The sequence below is a fragment of the Nanorana parkeri genome, unplaced genomic scaffold (genome assembly GCF_000935625.1).
Source record: "Nanorana parkeri isolate BGI_ZX_2015 unplaced genomic scaffold, ASM93562v1 scaffold2088, whole genome shotgun sequence".
NCBI lineage: Eukaryota > Metazoa > Chordata > Amphibia > Anura > Dicroglossidae > Nanorana > Nanorana parkeri.
The window spans coordinates 5,485-16,440 of NW_017308356.1; the positions used below are offsets into that span (position 1 = coordinate 5,485).

At 43.8% G+C, this 10,956-nt stretch overlaps 1 protein-coding gene across 1 annotated transcript in view; it reads right to left on the reverse strand.

Moving 5' to 3' along the window:
* Nucleotides 1-10,192: 10,192 nt before the first annotated feature.
* Nucleotides 10,193-10,956, reverse strand: part of LOC108800636 (L-selectin-like) — a 90,318-nt gene continuing 89,554 nt past the window's right edge. Inside the window, exon 9 of the mRNA XM_018572622.1 lies at nucleotides 10,193-10,389. Within this exon, the coding sequence (XP_018428124.1) occupies nucleotides 10,193-10,389 (197 nt within the window). The remainder of the gene's footprint in view (nucleotides 10,390-10,956) is intronic.

Below are 10,956 nucleotides of genomic sequence, written 5' to 3' on the forward strand. Positions count from 1 at the left end.
CCCCCCCCCCCCCAGCAGTCCACTTGGTCCAAGGACCTGACACTTTGGCATTATCCATAAGTTCACCATTACGTTTGCCAACATCATTACATTGGTCAACACTATTACATTTGTCAACATCATTATCATCATCATAAACCTCACCATCAGTGGCCTCTAGCGTTGGCATTTCAGGGTTATTCAACAAATAATGGGCATTCCCTTCCCACTATAATATCATGCACAAACTTTTTCACCACCCCCACCTCTTGGGTAACAGAGCCACAGCTAGTAGAAATTGACACCGGAATGAGAGGATATTCCCTGGTGTCTCCATGGATACATACCACCCACAGAGTCTTACTTACCAGGCCGATTCTCCCAATCACCTGGGTATGCACAAGTGTGACCATACTTCCTGAGTCCAGCAAGGCCTTGGCAAGTAGGTGATTCACCCACATGTCACATTCAAACCGCCCTTTGGCAAGATCAAGGTGGATAGTACAAGCCTTCTGTGCATAATAGGATAATTTCCGGACGATCCTGCACTTTATGGGCTGCTCCTAGAGTGGGCACTGTGCCCAGGTATGACCCAAGGAGCGACACCGCCGGCACTGTAGATCTCCCATACTCCTGGTATGGGCGGACTTCTGCTGAGACAGGGAAGATGATTCTTGACCCTCTTGAATGATGGTTCCAGGGTTTAACAAAGTTTCCTTCCGAGGAGCTGAGGTTGGCTTTGCTGTCATTGGTTAACTAGGTCCCCGGCGACTGGTAGGCCCAAGCAGATCCTCTTCGTGTATCTTTCTACCATTTCCACAAGTTGGTCTGCTGTCTTGGGATCTCCATGACTCACCCAGTGCTGAAGGTCATCAGGCAAGGACCTCAGGTACCGGTCCACCAAGACCTGCCCCACCATTTTGGATCCAGACAACACCTCTGACTGCAACCACTTCTTGATCAGCTGTATCAGGTCATGCATTTGGAACCTGGTTGGTCGGTCTGAGCGATACCTCCAGTGGTGCACCCTTTGGGCCCGACCAGCAGTGGTCACCCGGAGTCGAGTCAAGATCTCTGCCGTCAGCCTCTCATAGCACTTGGCATCACCCGGTGGCACATCATAGTAGGCCTTTTGGGGGTCCCCAGTGAGAAAAGGGGCTAGGAGGCCAGCCCATTGGTCTTGAGGCCATCCCTCTCTCTTGGCTGTTCTCTTAAATGTGGTTCAGAAATGCTTCCACATCATCACTGGGAGTCAGTTTCTCCAAATAATGGCTGGCTCTCACAGTTATCTGGTTTCTAGGGGCAACAGCTCACATTCCTGAGCTTAGTGCCACACTGCCTCCTGCAAGGCAGTTATCTGTGTCTGCATGACTCCTTGCTGATCTGCAAGCTGGGATATTAACAGGCAAGTACTCTCTTGCTGCTTGGCCAGTGCCTCCTCATGGCGGGCTTGGGCTTGTATATTAGCCAGTGCCAGTTGTTTGAAAAGCTCTTCTATTATTGCTTCTGTGGATTGCAGAGCCTGTGCTGTTTTAACCCACGACATGCAACAGGTATACTGTCCCTTTAAATGTCAGTTTGCAAATTGATTTGGCTTTTTGCAGCTGTAGTCCTGTTTGCTCCCATTCAAGCACCAGTTGTTGTATTTGAGGAACTTAGCACAATGGTAAGGATCAGTCTCAAAGCCGTTTTTTTCTTAAACTGGAACAGTCTTTATTCTTCCTAAAGGCAACCAAAGCAATCCAACAAAATGGCTTATCTTCAGCATATAACAAAATTAAAGTTTGCTTATCTTCAGCCCAACATAAAACAGAGTCTCACTGACTTGTATTGCTTGCAGGTACAGCCAGAGTTCAAGAGCTTTTTAGTAATTTCCCACAGAACAAACAGATCTCAGCAATGCCCAGTCCAGATCAGCAGCTCACACAGCTTTCTCTGCACACCTATGCTACTCCAACTTCTCCACTTGTTCTGTGTTGTTCGATTAGTTTTTTAGCCACTTCCTGCTGTCTGATGGTTAACAGTTTATTGCCCCTTAAAGGGACCACAACCCAAATAGAGGGGACACTTACCGACCTTCCAGGACTCATCCCTGGCGTCCTGTAAAATAGTAAGAAACCTGGGTGACAGCACTCTAGGAACGCAGCCACAGCTCACTGGTTACTCTGCCCGATAGTGTTGCCCAGAGGAGGCTCTAGAGTTTGCGAGGCCTTAGGCGAAACCTAAACACGAGGCCCCACTCAGGCCTGTGGTGTCTCACCAGGGCTCTGTGGGTTCTCATCAGGGCTCTGTGGGGTTTAACCAGTCTGGTGAGACCCCACAGAGCCCTGGGGAGATCCCTAAAGAGCCCTGGTTAAACTATGGTTCTATTGGGTCTTACCAGTCCTGGTTAGACCCCACAGAGCCCTAGTAAAACCAGGGCTCTGTAGGGTCTCACCAGGGCTCTGTAGGGTCTCGACAGGGCTCTGTAGTGTCTCGCCAGCTTGGTTAGACCCCACAGAGCCCTGGTGAAATCCCAAAGAATCTCTAGAGGGTCTCACCAGGGCTTTGTAGGGTCCCAACAGGGCTCTGTGGGGGTTAAACAGCCGTGGTGAGACCCCACAGAGCCCTGGTTAAACCAGGGCTCTGTAGGGTCTCACCAAGGCTATGTGGGGTCTCACCAGCCTGGTTAGACCACTCAGACCCCAAGTGAGACCTCAAGAAGCACTGGTAAAACCAGGACTCAGCAGGGTGTCACCAGGGCTCTGTAGGTTTTCGACAGCACCAGGGCTCTGTAAAGCTCTTTGGGGTCTCACCAGGGCATCGGGGCTCTTTGGAGCCTCACAAAGGCTCTGTTGGGTCTAACCAGCCTTGTTAGACCCACAGAGCCCTGGGGAGACCCCACAGAGCCCTGGTGAGACACCAAAGAGCCCTTGTTAAACTTGTAGGGTCTCACCAGCACCAGGGGCTATGTGGGGTCTGACCAGCCTGGCGACCCCACAGAGCCCTGGTTAAACCAAGCCTCTGTAGGGTCTCACCAGGGCTCCATGGGGTCTCACCAGCACCAGGGGCTATGTGGGGTCTGACCAGCCTGGCGACCCCACAGAGCCCTGGTGAGACTCCCACAGAGCCCTAGTGAGACCCCACATGGGCCTGCTACCCTGGTGAGACCCCTTGTGAAATTCTACAGAGCCCTGGTTTAACCAGGGCTCTGTGGGGTCTCACCATGGCTATGTGGGGTCTTGCCAGCCTGGTTAGACCCCTGGTGAGACCCTACAGAGCCCTGGTAGGGCTCTGTAGAATTTCACAAGGGGTCTCACCAGGGTAGCAGGCCCATGTGGGGTCTCACTAGGGCTCTGTGGGAGTCTCACCAGGGCTCTGTAGGGTCTCGCCAGTGCTCTGTAGGGTCTAAACAGCTTGGTTAGACATCCAGAAGACTGAGCCCAGGGTCCGCGCGACGATCGAGGAAACAGGTGAGTTGTCAGCCCTGTCACTGTCAAACTGAGAGTCTCAGTTTGACAGGGCTGAGAGCTCACAACGCTACCTGGCTGCCGTTCTAATAGGGCAAACTAGGCAGCCGCGAGGCCCTCGGGAGCGCGAGGCCTAAGGCGACCGCCTAATTTGCCTAATTAGAGAGCCGCCTCTGGTGTTGCCATGACATCCCTCAATTGACATTAGGGAAAGTTCTTTATCATAAGTGGCTAGTTTTAATACATAGAAACTGGAAATAATGGGAACAAAAATACTGTCAACAATTGTTGACAATGATCAGTCAGAATATTTGTTTAATTAAACTTGATTGGTCACTTTGAACACCAGCTCCAGGTTTGCTCCTGTTTTTCTTTCTCCAAGTGTTTTTAACTACTTGAAGTCCAGGGTGTTAAACTCCCTTCCTGTCCAGGGCATTTTTCAGTATTCAGCACTACAATTCTTTAACTGACATCTATTCAGTCATGCAACGCCGTGCTGAAATTAGTTTTATATAAATTGTTTTTGGACAGATAGAGCTTTCTTTTGGTGGTATTTAATCACCAATGGGGGTTTTATTTTTTACTATATAAAGAAAAAAATATCTAAAATAAAAAAAAAGTTTTCCCTACGTTTTGCCTTCAAATATTTATTACTCCCCAATTGTTTTGTAAAATATAATAGATGGGGTCACGACGGGTAAATCAACACCAAACATGTCAATCTTTAAAATTGCATGCACCCGCAAAATCGCAAAAAACTACCATACCCAAAATTGACCATAGGAGACATTTAAAAAGCTTTTACCGCTCATCAATTTGGTGTTAACAGTGATTTATGGCCCAAGAATTATTGCTAATACTCTGACGTTCACGGTGATATGTAACATCTGTGGTGTAATCGTTGTTTTCGCACGTAGGCGCACCCAACACATATTTACATTTGCATGTGTGTGAACATGGGGCCAGAGGACTTAAAGTTTTTTTTGTTTTTTAAATTTTTTTATATGCGACTATAATTTTTTTTGTAACACTTAACTTTATTGCTATAACATAGAGGGATAACAAGCCCCATATGTGATAGCAAATATACAGTGACAGGTCCTCTTTATGGAAACATCAGGGGTCATCATCATTCATCAACTTCTTCTCTGGCTATAGCAGCCAGAAAAATTACAGGCTGAAGGCGGAAGTGATGTAATACACCACTTCTGAACTCAGAGATCAGTGGAGAGATCAGCGGGTAGGAGAGTGCTGGTCTCCCTCCTATGTCAGTACACAGCCCTCGTGGCGGTCCCAGGAGCCCAGAATAGCCGGCAACGGTGTTGGAGGGGAGAAGGCATCGGTGGAGGCTCGCACACTCCTTGGCAACATACAAGCAATCACTTGTATGTAACAGCCGTTGCGGCTGTTTAAAACTTGTACTATGTTCTGCTTACACATGCGCTAGGGGGCACGTGCAAGAAGAAAAAAAATGCCGTACATGTACGGTGACCCGCAGAAAGACACTTGCTGTCATCCTATTTATTTACAACAGGCTGATGGCAAGTAGTTAATAAATAACATAACAGTCATATATAATTAATTACTAACTATTATAGAATGTAAAAATGTGATGTTATTTAAACATGCTTTACCATGTTCACAGTTGTTTCCATGGAAGCCCGGCCAGCACTCACAGGTGTAATTTCCAATCTCTTCTTTGCATTCCCCATGATGATTACATATTGAATTATTGCAGTTATCTAGAATAGATAGGAAATGTTACAAAATGATTGACATTTCAGATGTTTTATTTTACTTCAGATCAGTGGTAACTTTTAAAAACAACTCAGATATTAAGTAAAAACACCCTGAAAAATCTGATAACTATTTATAATTCCCACAAGATATTATTTGTAAATAATGCATACATCTGTAAATGTATACATTTTGGAAATGTATACTGCATATTGTATTCATTTTCGGAGCTCTGCTGTGAATATTTATATAGTCCTCTTTGCAATGTGTTTGTAATGAATTGGTATTGGTAATTGTGTGTGTTGAAACATTATTCTGGGAATGGTGGCAGACGGTGGACTCCAGGGGAATGTCAGATATCTTTAGAGGCTGACTTAGGAGACAGATAACTGTATAAATTAACACAGAATTTTCTTTTATCACCCTTGTTCTCATTCTAATTAATTCTTTAAAACCCTTGCTAGTTTATTTTTGGCAGTCTGTTTTCTGTTTGGGGGATTTCCCTTCGCTTTGTGTCCTGAATATACAATGATAAAGTACATTTCTACAAAGTAAGGGCAATTCCCCTTTTAGGCAGTTGTCACTGGAACAGGTGTCACCATTAGAAGATTTGATCTTACCTCTAAAATATTGAATTTTTCATCACTTTCTGGCATTCTTTCTGACAATCGTCACCAGGACAAAGAGAGGAGATTTAGTGGACACACAAAGCAAAAAAAAAAAAAAAAATTCAAAGAGGCTATAAATCTTCCTTTTTCCAAAGGTAAAGAAAAATGTGGGTTATACAAACACTTTAATTTAAATGTATTAAATTGATAAATATAATATTTTATTTTACATGTGTTTTTGCATTCAGGGAAATATATAAAAGTATGGTAAATTGGGGCATAGCTTGAAAATTGTATGTGGCGGACGTGTAATCCCGGCTCTCTGCTACAGCAGCTAGACCGAAGCTATGTTACCGGCTCTTTGCTCATTATGGGGAAGAATAATCGTTCTACCCTGGCTGCTAAACACTTGAGGGATACCCTTCAGGCTTCCAACCAAAGCATTCCAGACATATTTCACTTCCAGCAACGAGACCAGCTCGACCACAAGGCCAATATGGCGCCATGAAGCCAGTCCGGCAGGTATATCCGGCATATCAGGTAGAGGGGCTGAGGATAACTTGCGGCCCCTTCAACAACAGATACCAACATAAGCAGACATGACTGATTGCTGCGGATATCAAAAATACTTTGTCCACAGCCATTACAGATTTCAAATCAGATTTTCAAGTCATGTCATCCAGGATTGACAACGTGATGAAAGAAGGGAAGAAACGCAATGCCGCCTTTTCTTCACTACAACGCTTGAGAGATGATCACACAGCTCAACTGGTGGCAATGAATCACGCCCCCTTCTTTCCCTTTTAAGAAATGAGGGCCTTACATGCAGACGGTGCTTCCCATTCTGCCTGAGCGTTCCTTTCCAAGGTGGTGAGATCTTCCTGATTTCTGTGCTAATCTCCAGCTCGATCCAATCGACCATCTGGACTAGCGCAGTGATCTTCGATTCATCTCTAAGCCTCCAACTACATCCCGCACCCCGGCTGTTTCTCTTTGCTTATACTTGTGACTTCCATGTTTTCTCATGAGACTTTTCAGTTTCTAGCAATGTTCTATGGGGGTTTGCTTTTTCTCAATTTTTTTTTAATTTCAACACTTGGCAACTAATACCTAAATTGAACTTCTTTTTTAAACTAATGAGGTGCTTCTATGGACCTTTCTCCCGTTTACCGTTACTAATACAATAGGGAGAATTTATAAAAACCGGAGCAGACAAAATCTGGAGCAACTCTGCATGGCAATCAATCAGCTTCTCTCTTAATTTTGTTCAGGTAAGATTTGAAAATGAAAGCGAGAAGCTGATTGGTTGCCATGCACAGCTGCTCCAGATTTTGTCTGCTCCAGTTTTTAGAAATCCCCTTCAATGTCCTCTCTTTTATTTGCCAGTCTATGCATACTTTGTAGGTAGGCTTTCCCATCAGCGCCATACAAGGCTTGATACCCTTACATAGGCTGCTCAGCACAGCAGCACAGCCAACATCAAGGCCATCTGTATAGTAGCCCAGCACATCAAAATGGCAGATGAAGCCTCCAGTCCCCACAGCAAATCCAACAAGTGAAACAAATGGCAAACACACTAATCTATTTATAACTAGCTTTAAAGCAAGGTGCACATGGAAGGGCTTTACAAAGTACAAAAACAAACATTTCCCAGCACACTCGCCAGCCTGCAAATAAAATACACTGTTTAACTACCAAGGTTAAAAACAGAGGTTTTAGTTTCACATGTGTTGCAAATTATGTGGAAGCCGCACAGCCAACATCAAGGCCCCTCTGTATAGTGCGGTTCTAACTCTAATCTATGAGAGCCTCCATCTCTGGAGCACATTTATGGCATAGGATGAATTGGGTGCTAGATAGCAGCCCAACCTCCTTAAAGACATAGGGACAAAAACAAACAAAAACACAAAACTGTGTAAAGCCCTTCCATGTGCAACTTGCTTTAAAGCTAGTTATAATTGACGAGTGTGTTTTGTCATTCATTTCACTTGTTGGATTTGGTGTGGAGATACATGGGGGCTTCAGCTGACATTGTGATGTGCTGGGCTTCTGGTGTGCCCCTATGCCTTTAAGGAGGTTGAGCTGCCTTCTGGGGGACCTGCACCCAGTTCATCCTTTGCTATAAATTTGCTCCAGAGATGGAGGTTCTCATAGATTAGAGTTAGGACCGTGCGGCTTCCACATATTTTGCAAAACTTGTGCAACTTAAACCTCTATTTTTAACCGTAGTAGTTAGAAAGTGTATTTGTTTGCAGGCTGGCTGGTGAGTGTGCTGGGAAATGTTTTTCTACTGTGTAAAGCCCTTCCTTGTGCACCTTGTATTAAGGCTATTAATTGATGATTGCGTTTTACTCGTTGCCTCAAACTGACACACGTTTATCGTTCAACTGTTTCATATTGAATTACTATATTTACTATTTACTCTCTGTGCATTGCCCAATACGTGTACTCATCAATTGCTGCATTTATCATAATTTTTTTTTTTTAATCTGTTATGGTAGCTGTTAGCTCGCCCTTACTGGTTGTCCATTGTAATTTGTGAAAAATAAACATAAAAAACGTGTGCAAAAGAAATTGTTAATGATATATATTGTTGATGATATATATTTCTTAGCGGTGGTACGACAGCCCCTCTTGGGTGGGTACTCACCAAATGGAGCTGGATTGAAGGCTTTTAGTTAGTGACACTTGAGCCTGCAATCGTGCTTTCAAAAAAATTTGGAGCATACAAAGAAAAGGTTTAAGGGTTAAGATAAAAATGATTGGGGAGAGAGGGCATTTAAGATGGAGAAAAATATATATCAAAGCGCTAAAGGTATAAATAATATGAAACTTAGTGCAACCAAGTGATATTGTGAAATGAGGGTTTAGGCGGTCTAGCCCTAAACCAAGTGATATATCTTAAGTGCTTTCAAAGCACGATATCATTAACAATTTCTTTTGCACACGTTTTTTACATTTATTTTTCACTGAACACTTTATTTCAACGTTTTTATAATATATTTTTTTGCGTGGCTCGTTCATATATTGTTATATATTTGATGTCTTTACACAGTGGTTGAAATTTTTTTATTGTCCCAATCATTATCTGGTTTTCCACAGCACAATTGAATTATTAATTTAATTTTTTCTTTTATGATCCTATGTAAGATATATCACTTGGTTTAGGGCTAGACCGACTGAACCCTAATTTCACTATATCACTTGGTTGCACTAAGTTTCATATTATTTATACCTTTAGCGCTTTGATATATATTTTTCTCGATCGCTGAAAGGATTCTTCCATCCTCTTTTAGAGCTGCTTTAGGTCTTAATTTACAATACATATTTCCACTTTAGTCTCTTTTTCCAGAAGCGCGGATTATCTATTTCTCATTTAAGATGGAGCCCAGCCCGTCAAAGGCATTTTGCACATCAGTTGATAGAAAGAAGCCTTCTCCAACAGATCTACGCAAGTACTGGCTAATATAGAGGGCCTTAATAGTGTTGTCCCTACCTTCTTGTTCAGGGGTGAAACCTACCTGATGAAGGCCAATGATTGTAGGGAGGAAGCGTATCAGTCTGTTGGCAATAATCTTAGCAAAGTGAAGCATCTTTGCCTAGCTTGGGGATGTGTGCTTCCACAAGAGAAGAATGTAAGGAGGTTCCCGGGGGTATAGAATTGAAAGTGGTGGTAAAATGAGGCTCTAAGATATCTGACAACATTTTGTAATACTGGTGAGTCCGTCCTGGCCAGGACTTTTACCCGGTTTTATTTAGGAGAGCGCAGAACGAAATTCAGTGGGCATAAGGGGACTATCAAGAAATGTATCTTCTTCTTCATCTATTTTGGGTAGGCCTGATTGTTACAGAAAGGATTGGATGATGGAAAGTCTATCAGAAATCATAGGAAGAGAGGGAGGAAGGTTATAGAGATTCAAATAGTAGAGATTAAATTGGGCTGCTATTTCTCTCACTTTCATGTATTGTAATGAATCGTACAAGCGTAACTTGGTGTGTAGGATCACAGCTGCGGAGGTTAAGTTGAAATGGCTCAGGTGGGAGGTTCCCGATTACACTTTGATTACAGGGAGTGAAGACGGAACCTCTTACACATCATATGCCATCTATAGTGGGAGTAATGGGTGTGGTTTGAACTGTAATACACGGCTCAATTGTAAGGCATTGGGCCGTGGTGTGGTTTGTAGTTCGCCTTAGTTACTTCACTAGGAGGTCGAACGTAGTTTAACCTAGTATGCGAGAGAATACGACAGTCCACTACAATTTGTACAGGAGATGGCCTTATCACAGAGTGTGAGTAATTGCAGATGGTAACAGCTTCAGGCTGAGCATATACAGAGTTCTAATGGACATCAGTAGGAGCGTACTTAAATGAATTCCCCACAAGGTGGCAGCAACAACACTTCAACAGTCTTCAGTCTAAGTTGGTAATACTTGCTGTTGAGATGGAAAGTCCATGCAAGGAAGTGAAGTGGTCGCCTTGGTGTGATGGCAGTCCTGAAGGGTGATCTCCACGTTCTGGTGCAGCAGGTTCTCGGTGGTCTCCTTTACTTGGGTCCTAGTAGCTTGCTCGACGTGCTCTTTTGCTAGCACGTCGAGCAAGTGTTTTGCTAGGGCTTAAATAGGCAGAGCAATTGTTGGGGGAGGAGCCGGAGACGAAGCCCGACCCGAGCGTCTCCTAGCAACGGAACGCTGTCGTCTCGTCCTGCTGTGTAGGGAAGGGGGAGGTGGAGCATTGCGGAGCGTCCGCCCGTTGCCTAGCAACGAGACGGGGATGTTGTGGCCGTCCTCGGGCTGGTCTCAGCAGACGTAGTCTGCGTTCCTGACATGTATTCATTGACCTTGGGAACTTGTATACATTGTTGGTTGTTTAGATGAAGCACTGAGATCTTGAGGAATGCTGAGTTAAGTTTTACTTGCTTAGAAGAATATTACATGTGAATACTGCATTGTGAGGAAAACATATAGATAGAAAAAACAGTTTCCTCATATCATAGATAAGCATGCACATATAGAGTAGCGAGCAGAATAGAAAAAAAATTAAATAAATGAAAAAAAAAGTGTAAAAATGATTTAAATAAATGTAAGAAAGAATGTAAATGTAAGAAAGAAAAAAAAAACAGTCTGGGGTCCCCCTCCCAAACCATACTAGACCCTTAAAGTCTAGTAGGAAAGTTAGGAGG